Source organism: Parus major, chromosome 1A (assembly GCF_001522545.3).
Source record: "Parus major isolate Abel chromosome 1A, Parus_major1.1, whole genome shotgun sequence".
Classification (NCBI taxonomy): Eukaryota; Metazoa; Chordata; class Aves; order Passeriformes; family Paridae; genus Parus; species Parus major.
In genome coordinates, this window is record NC_031773.1 from 13,944,592 (window position 1) to 13,968,215 (window position 23,624).

The 23,624-nt window shown below is 38.4% G+C and overlaps 1 protein-coding gene across 9 annotated transcripts in view; it reads left to right on the plus strand.

Annotated features, from left to right (window-relative positions):
• Positions 1–23,624, plus strand: part of KIF21A (kinesin family member 21A) — an 87,094-nt gene that overhangs the window by 21,664 nt on the left and 41,806 nt on the right. For all 9 annotated transcript variants that reach the window (XM_015627972.3, XM_015627971.3, XM_015627974.3 and 6 more), the window contains exons 2-10: positions 7,326–7,548; positions 8,833–9,015; positions 11,892–12,041; positions 12,715–12,849; positions 15,944–16,111; positions 17,500–17,615; positions 21,604–21,799; positions 22,572–22,761; positions 23,371–23,434. In XM_015627972.3, the coding sequence (XP_015483458.1) occupies positions 7,326–7,548; positions 8,833–9,015; positions 11,892–12,041; positions 12,715–12,849; positions 15,944–16,111; positions 17,500–17,615; positions 21,604–21,799; positions 22,572–22,761; positions 23,371–23,434 (1,425 nt within the window). The remainder of the gene's footprint in view (positions 1–7,325; positions 7,549–8,832; positions 9,016–11,891; positions 12,042–12,714; positions 12,850–15,943; positions 16,112–17,499; positions 17,616–21,603; positions 21,800–22,571; positions 22,762–23,370; positions 23,435–23,624) is intronic.

The window sequence follows — 23,624 nt, forward strand, 5'->3', positions numbered from 1 at the left end:
GATTTCTTTGGTCACTGGAGAGTAAATTAGTTCACAATAAAACCACATGAAGAAGGTTTGTGTGAACACATTTATTCATGTTATCAAGAAAGATGTAGAAGGTCTTCTAGATCCTTCTGGAGGATGTGTGGGAGTGGTGTGGGAAGGAAGCCTGCAGAGCAGTAGGAATTATGTGAGAGCAGACCTGGGTGTCTCCCCTCTGCATTTTCTTTTATTAGCAAAAGTGTGGGGCTGTGCCTGCCAGCCTGAGGATGCCATCTGTGTTGCACAGCCTGCTAGGCTGTTACAGAATTGCACAAGAATAATCAGAAATCACACTGCTAAACTGTGTCCTGGCCATGGCGGCTGCCCGGAGATGCAGCTATTGAATGGCTCTTCGGGAGCCAGGGCAGAGCAGCAGCCTGTGGAGCTGCCTCAGCCTGGCACTGCCAATGTCATCTCCAGCATGAGCAGCTAATGGGTGTGGGAGCTGACCAGACCCAAGCTACTGAAAAGGGTAATTGTTTCATGAAATTAAATTTGTGGGTAAAAATAAAAAATTAAAAAAATAATTGAAGCGGTAGAGTTTGAGCGTATGGGAGAGCTGGACAAATCTAATTATGGCAGTGGTATATTTCATCAATTTAATTTCATTCTTGTTTACCATTTGTTGCTTTCTTATTAAATGCAAACTGGAAGTGACATTCTGCAGCACTGGAACAAAATATTTTCTGCATGTGCTTTTGAACAGATTTTTTTTTTTGTTTGAATTACAGTAAGTTAGTGTTGAAAATGTAATACCTCAGAGCCCATTTGGTAATTTAGTATCTGATTTTGCTGAAAGCTTTAAGTTAAGCCTTAATGGTCGTATTTAATGGCTACACATGGTTTGAAGGGATGCTAATACCTTTTCATCACTATCTTAATAAGACTTCGGAGTAAAATCTGGACCGCGTAGATTCTGCTTAAGCTTTTGCCATGGTCCTTTTTGCATTTCTTTTTAATATCCAAGACTGTTTCAGGAAGTTTTGTTCTCTGCTATGTCAAACTTGTATCGAAATGCCTTAAGACACCAATAAGTTTTCAGATATATCGAGTAGGTAAGTGTTAGTACATGTGCAAAATACCTGCCTCACTTGCACTTACTGGGAGTTGTAAATTTAGGCTGAGTAACACCTGGGCTGTGCTTGTCCTCTGTGGGCTCTGGGCAGTCCTGCTGCCAGCACTGGGCTCAGCCTAGGCTGGGGTAGCTTTAGAGAGAGATGGATGGGAGCAGTGCCCAAATGTGACATAAGAGCAGTGGAGTTGCAGTGCAGCAAGGAAGTGCTCCTTGCCTTGGCCGGGTGACTGCTGTGTGCCTGGGCCCTGGCATGGGGTTCCTGGTGTGGGAGCTGATCGGGGAAAGATTTGCCATGTGCTGGGTGGCTCAGCTGCTGAGCCCTGTCTGGTGTGCTCACTGTAGTTTGTATGTCTGTAACTGCATGTCCATTTTTCTATCTTGATTCCAGTAGGTGTAATACCGGTGATTGACACTGTTAATGTGGACCATTAGTGATGCCGCTGTTCAGAAACTCTCTGTAGGTGGTGGCTGCTGGTATGAGCCTTAAAGATTGGTTCCTTTACCCTTTATGCTGTGTTAACAGGAGATAAAGCTGGAGTTTCCCATATTCCAGATCTTTTTGTATCCTTAAAGCTCATTGAGAGGTGCAGTTCAGATGAGTGCATTCAGACACTGTAGTTGTGGTCTCACTTGCAAGTGTTGCTAATCACAGAGCAAGATTCCAGTGTGTGCAAGCAAAAATACTGAAAAATTTATGCAAGCTTAAGTATCAGGTGTCTTTGAGATGAAACCTGCTTAGCTTTCTTTACTTCCTGCTTGCTCTGAAGGGACTTTAATGGGAGTGATTTGATGAGTGTAAATTTAAGGGAGTAGTAAGATGAGAGGATTCTGATGCTGAAGTAAGAGTTGGAAGCTGTTTTCTTCTGGGTTTGGGCAGTTTTGGTCTGTTTTCCAGTGCATATTGCCTCCTATGCTTCACTAAGTATTTTATTAGGTGTTTCTGGATTTAATATTTCATATACCCACATGTGAAACATAATTGTGTGAAATGTAATAGGCTTAGTGTAGTAGGAGAAGTATTGGAGAGCCTTGGGTTTACAGGTTAACTTGTTTCCTGCTCAGCATAGCACGTGGTTTGAATTTATGCTTTTCTGAGCAAGGTGAAAACAGCCCTTTTCCCACAGAGCCTTTTTAATGAAAAAGAACTCTACATGAGGCTTCAGAGTAATCTTTGCTTTCCAATGCACAGCTCATAGATAGTCATTGCAGTCTGAAAGATTAATCTATGATTATTTTTTCTGCTTTGCTTTCTATAAAACAAGAATAATTTGATTCTTAGCCCTTTTTAGACTGCTCTTAGAAGTTCTTGTGTGCTTATTGCTATTTTGTAGAGGTGCTGAGAAGGTATATGGTAAACACTGATTATTACCCTTTGTTAGAGTTTACAGTTCTTCTCATGGAGATGCAAATTTAAAAAATCACTGGTCTTGTTTAGTATTTGAAATGAGATTAAGGGGTGACGTGATTGTAGATGGTTAGAGACTGCTAGGGTAAAATTAAATAATGGAGAGGTTTTTAAATAAACAGGCTGAGGTAAAACTGTTTAGTATCTGAAAAGGGATGTGTCTGTATGTATATATACATTCTGATAAATGCATGTACTTATTTGTGTAAATAATATATATTTAGATCACTAGGACAATTTTTTATCCTTAGAAGTTAACTTAGGATGCTTTTCAAAGAGATATTATGATATTATCTAGTTTAAACAGGAATCAATTCTGTCTGATGCTGTCAGATGTAAAGTCTGATGTCTTGCAGAACACAGGGTACTGGCCTGATGATGACTGTAGTCCCTGAACTGTATTATCTGAGCCTGTTCTAGCCGACAATAATTTTAGCAGAGACCTTATACCCCTGTTCTTCTGAGGGATTAGTTCCAGTACAATACAGTGCATTACTGTGCAACTGCTGGCTGGTTTAGCACTCCCTAATTTGACAACTTGTCCCAGTGTGCTGAGGCAGGAGAGATTTAGGGGATTAAGTTTCATGTGTGTGGCCTGGAGGTGCTGCGAAGTACACATAAACAAGAATTGGGTGTGTTCATGCTTTGGAGAGGAGGAGAGGGAAGGATGTAAAGCAAAATGTTGTTTGGGAAATTGCCACATCTAAGGAGATGTGATTGGAAATGGGTGGAAAACACCCAATTGTCTGCAATTAAAGAGTAGCCTGAAAAACAGGTGGGGTGGGGCCATGTAGAAGACAAAATGGCTGAAGTCAAATTGGTCCTGAAGAAAAATCTCAGTGGCAGGCTGCCAGACCACAGGCTGGGCAAGGAGAGATGACCAGAATGAACTCTTCCACATTTTTAGAGTGTGGGCACTGCCTGCTTTGCTGACAGAAGTGACCACATTAAGATGTGAGAGTGGAAAATGTTTGGCTGTAAGCAGAAAGGGAAAAATCACTTTCCCAATTTGTGTGTAGGATGGAGAAGGAGGACATGTTCCTATAGGCAGTGCTGGAGCAGAATCTGACTTGCATAAGGACTTCTGTTTGCTAGACCACACATTCAGTGCAAAGAGTAAGATTGAGTCTGGAGGTTTGGGTGATGCACTCACACTGTAAGTCACCAGAAGTCAGGTTGAAGGGGAGGAATTTCTTGCTTACCCATTGGGGACATCACATTAGCCTCATGACAAATTCACCAAGAAAGCTGTATAGATTTCAGAGCATGAAGTATCCCTTGAGGAGACCAGGTAATGAAGGCTTCTTGTCTGCACATCTCTTTTGGGGGAAGATGTCATTCAAACTGGATGCAGTTGTGATCTGTCTCTGCTACCTCTCAACTCCGTAGCAGATTGGGACATTGTGGAAAACCAGTGACAGAATGAGAAGGGAGTCTGTCTTTGGCATGAAGCTTCCCTGTTGTGGCAGGTTTTGCTTTGTTTTTCCTTTGTGTTGCATAAGTGCTGGTGAAATGCTGTTTTTTCTCCTAGCACTGCCTTCAGATTTAGGGAAAGTTAGGGAGGAAGGACACAGTCATCGCTGCTGGGTCCCTGAATGTTGTGTTACAGCCCAAGAGAAGTGACTGAGCGGGTAAGAAGCTGCTAGCAGTGACACAGACACCTCTCAGCTCAGCTGGCCTCTGGTGTGGTGTCTTGCTGTGGGTGGTTGTGCTGGGCTGCTGTGTACGGGCTTTGTGTGCAGCACAGCTCTGGGAGGTGCTGCTGGGCACGACCTGGCCGCGAGGATTCTCGTGGGAAGTCTCTGCTGGCCGACATCGAAACTGCGCACTTTACAGTCCTATCATCACTGTAATAGTTATCATGCAAATCATTGATATTTTAGGCATGCTGTTCCTTTTCATGGTCACTCAGCCTTTACTTAGTAGTAGAAAGGAGAAATTTATTCGGCACCTGTCATAATTGCATCAGTTCATTAGTGTAGAAAATTATTTTTTTTTCAAGTGTAGCATAAAAGCATATAAAGGAAAACTTATTAAAAAAACTCGTCAACTTCATTCTGCAAGTGGATGTTAAAAGCTTTTTGGAACTGGGGATAAATTGTGGTTTTGGGATGCACTAAAACTTGCTTGATGTTGAAAATTTATTTTCCATCTAGATTTCTAGAGATCTATGAGACACACCTATGGATCTTTACAGACCCTCAGAGTTCATTTTTGTAAGGACAATTGATGGCCTTTGTACTGTATGCACTGGATTAATGAAAGAATAAGAGTGCTTAGTCTGAAAAAGGAGCTTGCCCTCTGACTGACTTCATGACAGTAGAAGGAGGCAGCAGAATAACTTAATGAGTAGGCATTTTCTAAATATTGTTTCAGACAGCAAGCTGCAGCGTTTTATTTGCTCAACCTTCCAGCTGTGTACAATGCTTTTAGAAAAGGCATATGATTAACTTTACTTTGAAGACTTTCCCTACCCAGAAATAAAAGCTTTTTTATTACCAAAATTTCCTTAATTTAGAAGGAAGTAAATGTATTACAAGCTTCTGTACGTATTTATCTGATTCTGTGTTTAGTTGACACAGGTACAAGTGGATCAAGTTGGTTGTTATTGAAGGAGTTATGTAAATCCTATATTACTTTTAGCATTCTTATTTCAAAATTCCTTATGATGTTGTTAGGGAGAAAATGTGACCTATATTACACACTTTGTGTTCCTTAAATGCAAATACTAGTTATACAATATTTATGCCTCTTTTGCACATCATATAATCTTTTCTTTAATGATATTTTTCAAAGGTTTAGTTAATTTTCACTTTACACTAGAGGGTAAGCGGACAAGGGTGGTACCTCCTGATCATTAATGAAGTTTCCATGCTGGAATTAATGTGCAGAAGACCTGACAGATAAATTAAGTTTAATCTCTAGTGTCACGTGTGGGATATAATGAAACCCTCAGAATGAAAAATCTGAAAAATACTCTGGACAGCAATGCATATCCCTGGATGGAAAGTTCAGAATCTTCAATAAAAACTAGATACATCATGCTCTGTGAGATTTTTTTTTTTTTTTATTTTATTTTTTTTTCCAAGCAGGATATTTCTAACTTCATCTAATGTGTACATAATCAGTCTGCAGCAGTTCACTGAGTTGTTGGAGACAAGCTCGCTCTGTATCAGCAGGTGTTGGCACAGTCACAGTAGATCAGCAGGTAGCTTTGGGCCTTTATGCTCCCATTAGATTTTGGAACAAGTTTTGTGTGTTTGGAGTTGAGCATTTTGGCTTAGTTTCCTCTGAAGGGGGTGTAAATTGTGCACACTGAAACTGCTCTGTGATCCAAACCAACATGTGATAGCTGAAGATGCTGGGGAATTTGCTTCAAGGCAGCACTGCTGCTCTAAACAGAGCATTAATGTGCATGTGGTCCTAAAAGCATGGAATAGGAGATGAATTAATGCCTTAACTGTACACTGTGCATGCATATCTTGGACACTGTGTAACTGGAAGTAGCCACACTGAAGCTTTATATAATTGGAAGATCTATATAAAATATTCCATTATTCTGTTTGTATGTAGCTGTATTGCTGCTTTTATATCATTCTTGTCACATCTTTTGAAAGCTGCACACTGCACATATTTTGGTGTTTGTTTGGATTTGGTTTGGGTTGTTTTTTAGGTGCTCCTTTGGAAACTTGGAAATATTTTTTCAAAAAGGTAGCTTTGTAAAAAAATTATTAGTTACTTACAGGTAGAACAGTGTGTTAAGTGGCCCAGAGTTTTTCTTCTTGATAGTTAATCATTAAACCAATTGAATCACAAGCTTCTGCGGTCATTATTAGTTGTGAGGCCAGTACATGAATTAAAGTTTGAGGCTGCAAGAGTGTTAAGAATGCAGAGGAATTACTAAAATGATAGAGTATGAGAAGTTCAAGCTATATTCTACAAGTTATTTTGTACAATAAGAAACTGAACAAACTGAAATAAAAGCTGAAATTTGACTTAGAGGGGAAATAATGAGGAATGAGATACTCTTGCCTTTAGAACTTGTTAAATATTGTTCTTCTGTTGTCTGAATGTACACTTCTTCAGTGAAACCAGACATTTCACGGAAGTGTTCTGGCTGTACAAAGTTCCTTTCCTGACAAAAGGAAAGAAGAAATGTGAGCCTTTTCCTTGCTGTCATTGCTCTGACAGCAAGGAGGCTTTCATTTAAGATGGTATCACAGAATATTCTGAGTTAGTAGGGACACATAAAGGTCTTCAAGTCCAGCTCTTGAGTGAATGGCCCATACAGGAACTGAATCTACAATCTTGGTATCACTAGCACCACACTCTAACTGACTGAGCTAGGTGTTGGTGCGTCTTTCCTCCCAAATTGCAATTTAAGCTATCCTGTATTCTTTTTCACATTTAACTTGCTTGTAAAAAACAATGTAAAATTACTATTTTTACAATGAAAGCATGCAGTAGTTTGATAAAACTGGAAAGCTTGGTTTCCAAGTCTGAAACAACGTACAAAAGTGCCTCTTCAGTAATGAGTATGTAATATACATACAGAAACATTCAGAGTTCTAGGCAGGTCATCAGCTTGAAGTAGGTGAACTTTCAGAAAAGATGGAGTCATTTGCATGAGCAGTTTTATGGCTGAGGTTCTGATACAGTCAGTTATGTGGCTCAGACAACCAAAAGCCTTCTGGCTTGGTGAAGTAAAGTTCTGACTTCTCAGTCATCAAGGAATTCTTAGATCCCTTATTTATATTGTATATTCCTCCTCTTTTTGATGATCAGAATTTCTAATAGTTCTTTTTATCTCTTCCAAAACAGAATCAGACCACAGTTAGCCAAAGAGAAGATTGAAGGATGCCATATTTGTACATCTGTCACACCTGGTGAACCTCAAGTGTTCTTGGGAAAAGATAAGGCCTTCACTTTTGATTATGTCTTCAACATTGACTCACAGCAAGAAGAGATCTATGTACAGTGCATAGAAAAGCTGATTGAAGGCTGCTTTGAAGGCTATAATGCCACTGTCTTTGCTTATGGCCAGGTAAGCTTCACAATTTTATTTTAAAGTGTTTATTTTAGAATAAACAGTTTTTTGAAATGGATTTTTTCTTAAATTTCTGAACGCATCAATCTGATTTTTATAATCTTGGGTTTATTTTTGATGAGTTACCCTGTAGGAGAGTATTTCATTTATATAGATTTTATTTAGACTGGCAGATGAAACACAGAATACATATAGGCTGCAGATCTGAATTTAATAGTAATACTGAAAATAGTATCAGTCCATATAATTCCTGAATTCACCTCAATGCAGCAATACAAATTATTGACTTAATCACTTGAACTGTAGAGGTGGGTTGTACTGAGGTTCTTTTCTGAGCAACTTTTCAACCCACTGCATTTTTAGAGAATTTTGGGTATAGGAGCTTTTTAAAAATAAATCCTGGGGAATTTCAGGCCATGTTGTTTGCTTGTGGGCAAAATGTAGGGATCAGATTCCAAAGTCAGTGGACTTTTCATAGAGAACACACCCTCTTAGTACACTGGGCCCACTCGAAGCTGAGCACAATGTAGGGAATGAGTTACTGTCTGTTGAATATTCCCTTATGAATTGATTGCATAAAATGTGGTCTTGGATGCTGAATTTCATCACTGTTAGGTGTTGAATCTCAAGTTAGCCAGGTGAAGTCTATTCCTAGTCAAACAAAGCAGTTTGAAGATCCAGTTTAGCAGATTATGCTCAGCTGTGTGATCCTATCTTTGTCTTAGACTTGACCCAGTAATTAAGTGAAAACACTACACCGCCTTGTCTTCTATTGGACTTCACATTTAATTAGATTATCTTCCTAGTGAAGATAGAGCTTGTATTCTTTAGTATAAAGTGAGGACAATGGGAATATAATACCTGAGATATTCAAATATCTTAATTAAGGGAGTCATTTGATCTACTTCAGCAAAGAATTGCAAATGCTGCTTTTACCTCCAAAATACATGCTTTAATTAACAGCCTTGGTTGGAAACATTAACTCGTCTTTTGACCTAGTGGTGATAGCTCAAGACTGATGTAAGCTGGTTAGGGAAGGCTTCTAGGGGAAGGGTTATGAAAGACTGAGCTGCTCTCTCTCTTCTTGTATGTGATCTCTGGATAAACAGTAGAGTTTGTCCAAATTCTGCTGTTTATCCATTTTTCAAAGTGACCTGTTGTTGTGTGTGTTAATATTGTAAAGACGGCAGATTGAGGTGAGTGCTAGTGTTCACAAACTGTATTTCTATGATGATTTGGCACTATTAACATGTTGTAGTGACTACTCCTTTTTCAAATTAGACAGGTGCTGGCAAAACATACACCATGGGCACTGGATTTGATGTCAACATAACAGAAGAAGAACAAGGCATTATATCACGTGCTGTTAAGCACCTTTTCAGATGTATTGAAGAAAAAAAACAAGGTGCTATTAAACAAGGACTTCCACCTCCAGATTTTAAAGTGAATGCACAGTTCTTAGAGGTATATATGATCCACATTTGTGGGTGTAAGTTTATGTGGGATTTTTGGCTGTTGTTCTTTTTTTTAGAAAACCAATTACATATTTTTTCTGGTAGCGTCTTTGAAATTTTATTTTCTTTGAAGATGTTTTGAATTAATGTTAAATATTTCTAAAGGAAAATTTATCAGATTTGTTTCAGCTCTTCAATTTATGAAAAAGTCTTTTTATCTTATTCCAATTATTTTACTACTTCCCTTCATAATGTTATTTTGAAGTATAGAAATAGTTACGTTCATCATAATTTATCCCTTTCTGTTTGTAGGGCCTGTTGCTCTTGCCTGTTAGTAATTCTTGACAAAACTTTAAAACAAGAAATCATAAAAATCCCCCCTTACTGTACTTTGTGGCTTTGAGTAGTGAACATGCTTTGCTTGCTTTTGTCACTTTGCCATAGATTTATTTAGCTTTCAAAGTCTGTTCCAAAGACTTTCTTTAACCAAAGAAGAAACCTAGCATGAAAATACTTATTTCTGAGATTCCCACTGGTTTAGGATTGGGCTTCAGTGTCACTGTTTCCTTCTTTCTTAGACCAGAGGGGAGAAAAACAACCCTGGTCAGTACTGTGGCAAAACTGCTCCCTTTGAGTTTTCTTGTAGACACAGTTACTGGTAAAGGGGCCATAATATCTGTCATCTTTCTGACCTGCAGCAGCTGTTGCTTTGCGCCCTGTAGGTTTTATACTGTGTCTCCTGACTCTGGAACTGCTTTTTAAATTGAGTGATTTGGGTGTAATGTATTTACATTTACTACCAACCTGCAAAATCTGATACTTCAGGCATATGGAGAGGCAGAATCGATTTTAGGAAGAGCAGGTGTTAAATTTGTTTTTCTTACTTCGGTATGTACAACCTCAACTACTTTGGGGGTGGAAACCCCCACTTTTATATTACCCATGGGAAAAGCTGTTTTATTACTGATGAAGTAAACTAAGTCCTTTAGTCATAGATTTCTATAACTGTTTCAAAGATTAACAAGCTGGCATTAGTTTTGTATTGGTCTGGGTTTGTTGCTGCAGAACTTTTTGTTGCTCTGGCTAATATTTGCCTAGAGAGAGTTGGTTTGAGCATGTGCTGTGGGAATGCTCTACCCGGTGTTCCAGGGAGCTGCAGCCTTGCTTAGGCAGCTGCAACATGAGCAGAATAAGGAGGAGTAACCAATATGGCTTCTGAATTTACTGTGTTTTTTGACGTAACATTACAAATATAACCGAGTCCCAAAGTACAGGGCAGTGATTAAATGTTACAGTGAGAATGGTATGAAGAGTTGCAGCCATTACACTGTATTTCAGCTGAACTGTGCATACTGAAACTTGTCTTGTTTATCTAATTTAGAGAAAGGTTAAATTATGTAGATAGTAAGTTCTCCCTTAACAAAATGTCCTTTTTGTTGGTAGATTTTTTTCTTTTACTGAGGCTTTCTCAGAAGGAGCTTTTTCTAATTAGTTTCTATTATGAATTATTATGTATCAAAAAGTATCCTCTTCCTCCCAACCTATCTACCATTAGAGCTGGATTGCGTAAACAATAATTTAGTCGTTGAAAAAGCTGAAGCCAGATTGCAATTTTGGGATAACTTTGAAGTCTTACAGCTGGATAACTATTGGGAACAGTGACTTCTGTTTGCTACTTTCTTGCGTTTTAGTTGACTGCGGTCTGCCCCCTTAACTCCATGTTTTCCTGCTATTTCAAAAGACAGGCATATACGGTTCCACCCAATTGCAGGTGCATTACCAGCATCTGCTCTAAATTGTGTCATCAGTTTATAATAAAGGTAAAACATTCAGAATATGAAGAAGATTCCTACATAGAATATCTCTGCCTAATAATTAAATATAATTCCTTTTTTTAATATGTAAAGGATTAAAAACATCACATTCACAAATGCTGAGCTTTTTCTTCTCAGGGATGGCTTTTTGCTTTTGAGAGGAGAAAGTCACTTACTTTCAGTGTTGTGAGAAATTATCTTGTGTGAATACAGATCTGTTGTGGTGCTTCTTTGACTGCTTCCTAGGGGTTTTGATCAGGAATTGAATTAGTTTGGTCTGACCTTTACTGACATGCATTAGTATAACAAAATTAAAGAGACTTAACATGTTCCAGTGTACACAGGCAGAGACTGGAGCCATGAGATTTCCAGTGGGATAGCGTTTTTTCTGGGTGGGTTGTCTGGGTTTTTTTCCCCCCGATATCTTCAACTGGATGTAAACACTGCAATACTCAGAACATTCTTGTGGAGTACAAAAGCCTTGCTCAAGAGACCATGCCATAGTGTTTTTGGACTGATGCTTGATGTCTTTAAGAAGCAGCTTGCACAAAAATTGTTATTATATGTCAAATTCCTTCCTGGGCAGGAAGAATTTATCTAAATGAGAGCTGTAGACTTATGAAAGTGTGAGAGAGGAGATGAGGAAAGGTGTAATGGCAGTGAGAGCAAATGGAGTGAGTTGGAAGTGTTTGGAGCAGGGTGCAGCCAACTGAATCCACAAAAGCCCAAGGTTAAATCTGAAGACAGCAGGTGCCTGCCACAGAAACCACTCTTGTTCTGTTGGCACCAACTTCCTCCTCTTCCCTGGTCCCACCAAAGAATTTTATCTCAGATCTGGCGATGGGGAAGAAGTTACCACTTCTTTGGGTGGCATATTAGGAAGTGTGCAGGTCACTTAATTTTTAGCTGCTCTGTCACCTATTGTCCTTGTAATTTTGGAGGTTTCACATCTTTTGGGAGCAGGGACATTTGGATTTTTAGAACTTTCAGTATGTGCTGTGCAGAGATTTGTTAGTCATTGGAGGAATTCCTTCCAAAAATTACATGGTTTTTGTCTTTTTCTTCTCCTCAGCTTTACAATGAAGAAATTCTTGACCTGTTTGATACCACACGTGATATTGATGCGAAGAATAAAAAATCAAATATTAAAATACATGAAGATTCAGCAGGAGGAATTTATACAGTGGGCGTTACAACTCGAACTGTGAATGGAGAATCTGAGGTGATAACTGGAAATAAAATGCACTGTAACACACCGAGTAGATTCTAAAATTATCTTTTTGCTTTGATGAATGGTTAAAAATAGAGATTGTGCTATCTAATATCTGTCTCCTGGGCAATTTAAGTGTAAAAGATAGCTAAAATTTTTATTTTCTTAATTATTTGTGGCTTAAATCTGATATGTTTGATACTAAGTGCATGCAATTTTCATTTAAAGCTATTTGTTCATAATATACTTCTGGTGGCATGTAATTCTGATCTCCCAGATCTTATATATATATTATTTTTTCTTTGAGAAGAAAGCTTTGTATTATGGCTGATGTGAAATAAACTGCTATTCATGTACACTGCAAATTTGAATACAAAAGTTATTGTACTCTTTTTTTGTTACAAAAAGTACAAAAATCATACATTTTTTGCCACAGGTGAATGAAGATGACTGTTACTACAAAGGTTACTGTAAAGAGAGGAATATGAAGATTGACATATTTTCTTACAGAAATCACAAAAAATACTTTTAGTTTGTTTATTTAAGGATCTTTGTCCTTTTGGCTTTTTGGTATATAGGAGCTGAATTTGTAGCTAAGAGAAATTTTAGTCATACATCCAAAACAGTACATGTTACAGGAACATTTTTCCTTTAACCAGCAATGTACTTTTTGCCTTTTTTCTAGATGATGCAGTGCTTGAAGCTGGGGGCCTTGTCTCGAACCACTGCCAGCACTCAGATGAACGTTCAGAGCTCACGGTCGCACGCTATCTTCACCATACACTTGTGTCAGACCCGAGTCTGCCCCGCATTTAATGCTGTATGTGTTTTCTCTGTTGGTAAACTTGTCTTTAGCAGCCCCCATTTTTCAAAATGTGGATGGTTTTGGCAGCCACTGCTATTTGAATTGCACTTAGTAAGGATGCTGTAGTCATCATAATGCTTGATGAATTTGCTAAGCATTATAATAATTTGATTTAATCTTTGCATATGTAACCATCCTCTAGCCAGAGGCAACCATAAATTGCAGACACTTACAGCAACCTACCTATTCTCCTGTAGCGTTTTCTTCAGTATTTTGTTGCGACATACACAAGTGAGAAAGTTAAAATATAATTTGTCTTTAATTAGAAAAGCACATTTAAGTGTCTTAGCAGTTAGTGTGTTTAAACTTACAGTCAGTTAACTGAAACTGCATGGATATTTTAGATTAATTGTTGATATCTAATAAGGTGCAAGCAGAAAAGCATTGAATTCTGAGCATCAGTGTATTTATTTTAAATAGCTATATATTCAGGATGCAGGTATTTTGTTAAATCTATGCACCTGATATTCAAACTATGAATGAATGTGGAGCTGCTTTGTAGAATATTCTGTGTGAGACTGTTCAGTTGTTATTTTCTGGTGGGTGTATCTTGTAAAGGGGAGAGTTCTGAATAAATCCACGTACTGAAAACTACAATACCTTCAGGGGTACTTAACTTGAATGTTCTAAGGGTCCTTTGCATGTATTTTTAAGTATTAAATATTATCTGGCTAGCATCCTACTCATCGATATCACATTTTTAAGCATGTGGAACAGCGAATTGGATTTGCAGTGTGCTTTCTGAGGGGTTGTTGTTTTGTTTTTTTGTAATACTACAAATAATCATTTGCAGGCAAAATGAGTGTTCCTTACTGGTCCTTTGTGGTATGTAGACCTGCTTTGTACACTTGTTAAAAACACTTCTTTCTGCTTTCTGTGCTGAAACTGGAGTGGGTGGTGTGGTCAGCTGTCTTCACTTGGAGGGGATTGGCATCACACTCCAAGCCCACACAGGGCACCTTAATCACTGCGTGGTGACACTGTCTGCTTGGAAATTTTTGTTGCAAACATCTGTCTGCTGGAGAGTGAGAAGTCATCTGGGAGCCTGTTTCCAGCAGGGTGTTGGCACAGCGTTCACGCTGTGCTGGTGCACAGCTTCCCCACCAGCTGAGCTGCCCCAGGGGACTGTTGCCTGGCTCTGCCTGTGTTTTTACAGAGCCTTATGTCAGAGGAAGAGGTGGCCATCTTCTGCCTTCTGTCAAACTGTTTTGTTTCTGCTTTTCTTGGGAGATATGCACAAGATAATCTGACTGTGGAACTGGGCATTTCTAAATCTTTAATTTAAGACAACACCCTCTTCTTTCCCTGTGGCATTTAGGAGAGTAGAGGATAGACCTGACATTGTCCTCTGAACGCCCCTGGAATCTAAATTAATACAAGCTATTATTGGGTGGCCAGGAGAGATGTAGCTCAAGTTTCTGTAGACAACAGTTTTGGGAGACCTTTGTTACTAGGGCAACGCAGTTTCTCCTTCTCAGATGACAGCCTTGGCCGTGCCCCCTCTGTGCGCGGTCGCCCGTGCCCAGGGCTGGCAGGCAGCCAGGGCTGCAGTGCACAGACATGCTCCTGGGGCTCTGTTCTCGCCATCCATGCTTCTTCCAGAAGTTTCTGGATGTACATTTGACTTGCTAAATGAAGGACTGAAAGGATGCATTAATCATGACTTTGAGGGCTGGAAATGAGAGTGTGGCCCCCAGAGTGTAAACATCACAATAACAGCAATAATGATTCCTGGTCTTGTGGAAGTGGCACAGTTCCCATTCTCTTCTGTTACTGCTACAAAAGGATGCATGAAATATTTAACGACCATGAGAATGGTTTGTTCTGCAGAGACCTGCATTACCCCTTGCAGTAGCAAAAGGAGCTGTAGGCTAGCTGGCTGGCCAAGGACATAAAGGTCACCACAGAATACCTGAGGGTCTATGTTTGGCTTTTTATTAGTTATTTTGTTTTTGTTTTGGTCTTTGGTGTGTGTTTGATTGTTTTGTCTGACCTTTTTTTTAAAGGTATTTGGGTTTTCTATGCTTAACATGATTAGAAATTCCGAATAAAGCTTATAGTTTGGGCTGTGAGAGTTTGTATGAATCCAGTAAACACTCAATATATGCTTATTGTCTGACACCATGCCAAGTTAGTAGAAATTGCCCTGCAGTGGGTATCTTACCAGTAAGGTCGAGAACTGAGAGATTTAAGGATTTTTCTCATTGTGTTACTTTCCTGATAATAAATCTAACTACACTCGGAGTAAAATAGAAGTCTACAGTGAATGTTAGAAGTAAACTAATCGACAGAAAAATAATTTGGGATTGTCTAATGAAAAAGGATAATTTTCCTGCTGTGCTTTGGGATGTGAAGTGGAAAGAGGCTGAGGCTGTGGTACCTGCCCCAGTGCAGCATGTTCCTGGGCAGCATCCCCCACAGCAAGTCATTACTTGGGGGAGGAAGGGGGAAAGGAACTTCATTTTCCCTTATTTCCTCTACTGTTCTTATCTTCTGGGGAAGTCAGAAGTGCTAGTGGAACATTGACTGCTAGGAAAAATGGCTCCCAACAATAATTCCTCCTGACAGGGAGGCTGGTGATGGGATTTAGAGAGGTATAAAATCAAAATATCTTTCAGCTATTTGGCAGGTTTATGAACTAGGTAGTTCTGGTGATTTTGTGGGGTAATAATATAATTAAAGTTTGTTTTTTTTTAAATCAGTTTCCTTTGACAATCTATTCAAGAGTGCATTCTAGAGGAGATAAAAATTTGTTGCTCATGTTGCTGGAGACTTGTGTATTTTAATAGAGGTGTCCTCTCATTTCTTCAAAAAGCAGCGGTAGCTTGTACTTAATTTGTATTCGCATGCATCTAGAACTGGGTCTTTGAGAATGTGTTAGTACATATGATTAAAATGGAGATAATGTTTCAAAATACTGTTGTTATAAAAGAATGAATAAGGAGATGGTCATGGTAAAGAGGTAGTTTTGTAAATAATTGTTGATTGAACTTTGCAAATGTTAATGTGAAAGATCTCATCAAGCCTTGTGGGTTCTTCTTTGCTTCAGGATAATGCCACTGATAACAGGATAATATCTGAATCTTCTGAGATGAATGAATATGAAACTCTTACTGCCAAGTTTCATTTTGTTGATCTGGCTGGATCTGAAAGGTTAAAGCGCACAGGAGCTACAGGAGAAAGGGCAAAAGAAGGCATTTCCATCAACTGTGGACTAGTAAGACTATACAATTATACAATATAATGTATTACAACCCCAGGCAAAACACTTAGAAGTGAAATTTATGACTTGCAGTTTAATATTTTTTTTGTCTGTGTACTGGCTTGCTATGTAATTTTTTTAATTAACTGTATGAAATGTTTTGCTTAACACTAAACTGCACTGAAAATTAGAGCTGGTGATTATTAGGGGAAATTGTAATTTCATGGCTTTGTTTTGTGCTACATGGCTATGTGGAGGCTCTGTGCAATGCTTTTAAATAAGACACAAAAATACATGTCTGTTCCCTATGTGAAAGCATGTCTAGTTTTTTTCTGGGCTATTGAGCAGTACCAGTTTTCTAGGGTATTGTGAAATTAGAGTTTTATCAGTGATTCTTTTACCATCATGACATTGATTATTTTCCGTAGTTGTTCAGGTTATATTATATGGAAGAGAAAGAATATTTAGTTCAATTTCATCATAGACAGAAGCCCAAAGCCAGCAGGATTTGGGGGATCTAGATGACATAGTTGTCCTTAACAAAGAGCAAATAAAGTGCATGAAGGTGAAAATTAGTGTGATGTAACTAAAATAAGATCACAAAACTTTTATTTACAGTGAAGTCCAGCCCACAGTTTTGTGAAGTGCTTTAAATCCTTCAAAGCAAGCAGGCACAGCGTGGGGCGTGTGCAGTTCTCCACCTGCTGGTGGCAGCTGCACCATTTCCAAAACAAGAACCTGCAGTACAGGGCACCTCCTAAAGCAAAATCCTTCTGTTTGACTCAAGTGTGTGCAGTTCCACATAAAAATAATTTCACAGCCAAATGTTTGATTGTTTATAAACAAGCATTAGACCCTTTTAGTACTGAAACACGATAGCCATGGACTACAAGCTTTAATTTCAAGTCTTAAATGCTCAAATCATCATCAGACATTTTTTGCTTTTTAACTGTAGAGGTACTAAATTCTAGGGTTTTTTCCTTCATTTAAATGCCCCGTATTTTATTCTAAATGTAGCATAAAGGCAATTGATAAAATTAATTTGAAAGAAATTATAGCTACTGTTAGAGATCAACTTTAATTATGATCCAAAACAAATGTTTGTTAGATTGAGTAGTACCAGCTTTAGTGTGTGACATGAGATACTAATAGACAGTGCATATGAATTGTGCTAAGCACTTTTACACTTCCAGACAGCAGACTGTAAGTCATCAGATGCACTGGGGATAACACAAAAATTTCTAAATGTAAACTACAGACATCTTGAGAAATATTTTTATGCTAACTTTCATGAGTTTATTAATTTTCTCACAGTATGCTGACTACAGTTTATAAGTGTTTTAAAATAAAACTACACAGGAGCTGATTCTGACTTGTGTGTTACGTGACTTGGTGTTTTTTAGCTGGCACTTGGCAATGTAATAAGTGCACTGGGAGATAAAAGTAAGAAGGCAACTCATGTACCATACAGAGATTCAAAGCTTACAAGGCTACTTCAAGACTCTCTTGGGGGAAACAGGTATGAAAATTGAAATATTTTATATATTTCATTGTGAATGAGCAAGAATGAGAACATAATCTGCAGAAAGTAAAATGAATATTAAATGACAATAAATATCTTTTTGGAGGAAGGTTATGGAGATAAATTGTTGTGAAAATAATGCCGTCAATGGAAGGAAAAGATTTAAAGAGGATTTTTGCTTTGTTCTTTCCAGTGCTATTGTTATTTTACTAGACATGAAGCTCCAGGTAAGCTTAGAAGTTACCATTTTTAGGCAAGTTCTTCCCATTGAAATACCTGTAGATTGTAGATAGTAAAAATGGCAGGTTTTGTTTACAGCGTATTTTAAAGCATATTTAAAGCTGTGATGAGTTTCTCCTTTAGAATTTGGTTTGGGTTTTTTTGGTTGCTTTGTTTTTTAAATGTCAGTGAATTGTTTGCTCTGACTGCTGTGCACAGGAGCTTGGAGTTGGTTTACCACAGTCGCTTCCATCTTTTTAGAGATGATACATCTTGGCCTATGATGCCATCTGTTCAGGTACCTGCTGTTGGATTGCAGCCTAATAAAAACAAAGTAGTCTTTCACTGGGGTTGCTTGTATTAATCCATTTGTGTACTTTCTGCACATACAATGAAGGAAAGTTTTGACCTCTGAAGGCTTTATATAAGGAAACAGTAACAAATTTATTAAAATAAAATTTATTAAAATACTACAGATTTTGTACTTATAATGCTAATGTGTACAAATATAAGAGGGACCACAGCTGAGAATATTTTAGTAAGGTAGTACTCTTCATTCTTTTTTGTGATCCAATATGCTTGGCTCTTATGTTTAGGAGAGTAGGAAGTTTTTTCACAAAAGAGTAGGGAGAAGCAGAAGAAAAATCTCGAACTGTTGCTATGCTCTTCAGAGAGATAACTTTTTTCCAACAAATTGAAGCACTGCAGTGTGAAAGGAGAGCCAGGAAAAAAAACAAGTAAAATAAGGGCTAGAAACTTTCAAAAGTGTAAAAGGGAGGAAGAAACTTCAGAATTCCAAAAAAACAGCAGAAATCAAAGAGCTCTTCTAAGCTCTTTCTGTAAATAAGTGCAAAAACCACTTCATTCTATTTTTTATCAATTATTTTTTATCAGGTAGTGAGCATGTTTTTTTCAAACTCTTCTAAAATCGGCCTTTTGTAGAAATACTACTTTGACTCCAAAATACTTTGGTGTCTCACAGCTCTGTGACTCCCTGCAGTGTTCTTCAGGAGCAGTCACAGAGTTCAGCGTGCGATGGTGTTGGGGCAGCTCCGGCCACAGCTGAGCCCCACACAGATGCTCCCTCCCTGTCCCCACGAGAGAATCACAAGGGTAGAAGGGAGAAAAGTCAGGGTTTGACATAAGGACGCTTTATTAGGTAAAGCAAAAGTCGCATATGCAAGCAAAGGAAAGGAATCATTCACTTTCCATGGGCAGGCAGGTGTTCAGCCATTCCCAGGAAAGCAGGGCTCCATCGTGCCTTAGGGTGACTTGGGAAGGCAAATGCTGTCACTCTGAATATCCCCCCTCTTTCTTCTCATTGCCCCAGCTTTATATGCTAAGCATGATTCCATATGGGATGGAATATCCCTTGGGTCCATTGGGCTCAGCTGTGTCCCCTGAGAACTCCTCGTGCCCCCCACTGGGGAGCAGTCTGAGGAGCAGAAAAGGCCCTGGCTCCGTGTCAGCCCTGCCCAGCAGCAGCTCAGACATACCTGCATTAGGGACCCATAGTAGGTGCTTCCAGCACAAATCCATAACTGCCCAAACCAACAGCTGTGGAGAAAATTAACTCTATCCCAGCCAAACCCAGCACAAATGTACAGATAGCAAATGCTCCTCAGTAAGTTTTTAATGATACTTGTATCTATTCTTTCTGTCTTTTTTTAATTCATGAGAATTGTATGGATGCCTTCCTTCCCCCCAGTTTTTTTCTATGTGGCATATAAAGATGTTGAGACAAATCTTTCATATATATTTATATATAAAACCTTCACATTTTTAATGGTTTCTTATCTGGGCTTTGGCAATCAAAATGGGTGGAAAAGCTAAATTTTAACAAATAAGCAGTTTTTTTCTTCTGGCAAATCAGATTTAGATTTCTTTAAGCCTGTTCTCTCTTGGAAGTAGCCTTCCAACTTCCACCCTAGGTATAACAGTCCACATTAATATTTCTCTCAACAAATACAGAAATTTATTAGTAATTATTTGGGTTAGGTTGTAGTAAATCCTGAGTTAACAGTGATGAAAACATTGTATCACTGTAATTTTCTCACAATAATCCTTATTTTAAGTATAATGATGTAACAGTTCTGAAGCAGCACTATAATATAAATGTTTCTTGAATTATTCAAAGAAAAATATGGAGCATTGGTATTTTAAAAGGAATATAAGGTTATAATGTTTAAGATGGAAAATGAATATCTTCCCAACTTCAGGAGCAGGGGGAGTAATTTAAAGAAGTGGTGAACATTTTCAAAAAACCCTAGTCCATTTTACAATTCACATAGGAAACTGGAGTTCAACTTGCTCAGTTTTCAAGATAGACACATAGCAGAACCAGTCCTCTGAGATTTAGAAAAATAAATGCATTGTCAATGTCAGAATCAAAAAAACTATTCCTACTCTTTCATGGCCTTATCTTGAGGACTAAAAGAGTTTGGAAAACTGACACAAAGATATGGGTGAGAACTGAGGAAGAGTTGCTGAAAGTGAAGGTTCTTTTTAGCCCCAGCCTAGTTACTCTTTCTAGCTTATTTTCCCAGTGTGTACGGTTAGTATAATTGTTTGTCTCAGAGTTTGTTGCAGGGATTCGTTTGTTTCAGTCTGAAACTGTAGAAAGTGAAGATCAGAATCTAGCTTCCCTGATGCAGATATTACTCCTTTGTCCCAGAGACAGTTCCTAAAGTAACTACCCAAGCTGTGACCTACAATGGAGAAGCAAATTCCTTTAAAACATGGAGGAGTGTACTCAGTCCATCAAATGCAGATGTTTCGCCCTTTCTGTTGAGAATTTAGGCAATGTATGCACCTTCAGAGTTATCTGCAGCTGGAATTCTGGTTCTGACCGTCTAAACTGTTCTTACCTGACATGAAATGAGTGCACTTCACGGAGTGAGGGAAGGAACCTGTTGAATATGAAAGCACTTGGTTGGAGTGAAAATCATTTTGGTCTTTTTTCCTGCTTTTGTCCTACTGGCTCCTACTGGTCTATCTGCTTGATCTTTCATTTGGAGCATAGAATATGTTCTCACCCCACAATAATATCCCATGATGGGATGGCTAGGGGATGTTGTAGAAACTGAAAGGAGGATGGTTGTTCATAGGCCTCTTGGGCCAAGAGCTCAGGTCCTGCTGCTTTTTGTTGTGGAAAGTTGCTCTAAGCGGTGGTGTTACAAAATGTGGTATAAATGCAGTTATAGAGTGCTAAGGGTAAGTCCTAGTTTTGGGCTTGTTGTAGAACAGGAGATAACTTGTAGTGGAGAATTCAGCCAGTTTGGAACCTGAGGTAGAGAGCAGGCACATTAGGCATGTATAGACAGGTAAGATGAGCATTTGGGCATCTTTCAGATGAAGTAGGTAAGCAACTCGGGAATTGCAGTACACAGTCCTGATGGCTGCATGATCCAAATCACTGTCTAGGAATTTAGGTTGACTATAAATTCCTTAATCTCAGTTATGTATGATTAGACAAAGTGAATTTAATTTGAGAAATGTTTCTGGAAACACCCATTAATCACTTCTACAATTTCATGTGTGGAACAAGAAATAACCTAGTATCTCCTATGCTGTGCTAGGGAGATAAAAGACGTGGCACCTGCTGACCTTTGTGGTTCACAGTTTGCAGTGAGCTAGATGCAGAAATATTTTCACAAACACCATGAAGTTGCTATTCTTGTTTCACCTTCTGCCTGAGGACCTGTTTGCTTCTCTCTGCTCTTCTGGTCCTTGGTGTGTAATGCTGACCTGTGTTTCTGACTTGCAGTCAAACGCTCATGATAGCATGTGTGAGCCCTTCAGATCGAGACTTCATGGAAACTTTGAACACACTAAAGTACGCCAATCGGGCACGGAACATCAAGAACAAGGTGATGGTTAATCAGGATAGGGCCAGTCAACAAATAAATGCTTTGCGCAGTGAGATTGCGCGGCTACAGATGGAACTCATGGAATACAAAACAGTAAGTTTATCCTCTTAGGATTTCTTCTGCTTTAGAATACTTATAATTCCACAGCTTTTTTTTTTTTTTCTCCTGTTGACTATTTCCACTTCATATGCTAAAAACATTGGAATAGCAACCCCAGTGTAAACAAACTGGTTTTTTCACTAATTCCAGTGATTACCAGATGTTTTTAGAAAATGTAGATTGTATTCCCAAAGAAAAGAGATGTCAGCAAATGTCCGTGATATTTACTGATGATGCATAATATTTGCTTTTTGAAAGGCAACGAGGAAGTCACTTCCAAAGCAAAAATGACCAAACCACAACTTAGATAGTTGCGTAAGTCAATGTGTATAGTTACTGTGTATTGCTTTTGAAAATTTACTAGACAGCTAAAACAGTTTGTGTTTTAAAAATTGAGTCTCAAGTATACAAGGCAAATACTCATGCCCAATTGTTCCTGAAGTTTATTCAGTGTTTTTGGCAATAAAGGCCATTACCAAACGGGATCACCTTTTGCTCTTCTTGAGGTAGTTCTTTATCAAATCAGAATACTATCTTCCCATTCTTCAACCTCTTCAAGTACTTGTATTTCAGACTAAAGTGGAATTACACAAAACCCAGATGCTGCAGTGTTGGCCCAGATATCAGTTTTTTTGAAATTATCCTGTGCTATGAGTGTTTGCTTGGAATTCCCAGTCATCTGTGCATTGCATTTACTAAGTAAGAATTTTTTTTTTTAGTGTAGGTCAGCCTTGACTTATAATAAAATATTTTTACTTTCCTAAAGGGTAAAAGGATTATAGATGAAGAAGGTGTTGAAAGCATCAATGACATGTTCCATGAAAACGCGATGCTGCAAACAGAAAACAACAACCTGCGGGTTAGAATTAAAGCAATGCAAGAGACTATCGATGCTCTTCGAGCCAGAATAACGCAGCTGATGAGTGACCAGGCCAACCAAGTGCTAGCCAGGACAGGTATGCTGTGAGTGTGCATAAACTGCTTCATAAGTTCATGAACTTAAATTAATTATATGTTCTTCCTTCATTGATCCCTTGGAACGAAGCCTTTTTATTAACGATGTAGGACCGTCTTTGGCAGAGATAGACCCCCATATAATTATTTCTTCTGTTTCTGGAATATTTTTTTAATAATAGAAATCGTTTGGTGCCCTGATTGGATCATCCATTTAGAAATGTGAACAACAGGAAACATGAAATAATGTTTTTGTATAGGAATAATTTGTATGCTTAGCCCCTGTGGTGGTTTAACAACCAGACCAAATAAATTTGACTTCAAATTAAACTCCAGATAAGTAATTTTTATTTAAGTGTCGTTAAAATGCACTAATATGGAAAACAAATTACTGGTAGTTGCATGGTGATCACATGAGAGAGGAACAAAAAGTAGAATTCAGTTTAAGAAGGAGAGCTATTTTACAAGTTAAGATTTACATGTGGAGCCCATGTGACTGTTTCCCTTTGCTGGTACCTTGTGTCTGGTAGCTATATTCAGATACTTATATTGTTATGCCCTCTCTTAATCTTTCTCTCCCCTCATCCCCCTTTTCTCTCTGTCCTTCAAAGGGGAAGGAAATGAAGAAATTAGCAACATGATTCATAATTATATCAAGGAAATTGAAGATCTCAGGTATTTGCATGATATGTATATCTCCTTTGGACAATTTTTATTTTTAAAAACAGTGGAAGTGTTAGCAATACTTCAGCTGTTTTCCTGTGTGGGGATTACTTTAGCAGAGTGGTCCTTCAGCTTCTAAGACTATCTCGTGTTGCTCTTGGACACAAAAATGTAAAATCTTAGAGGTCAAACTGACAATAGA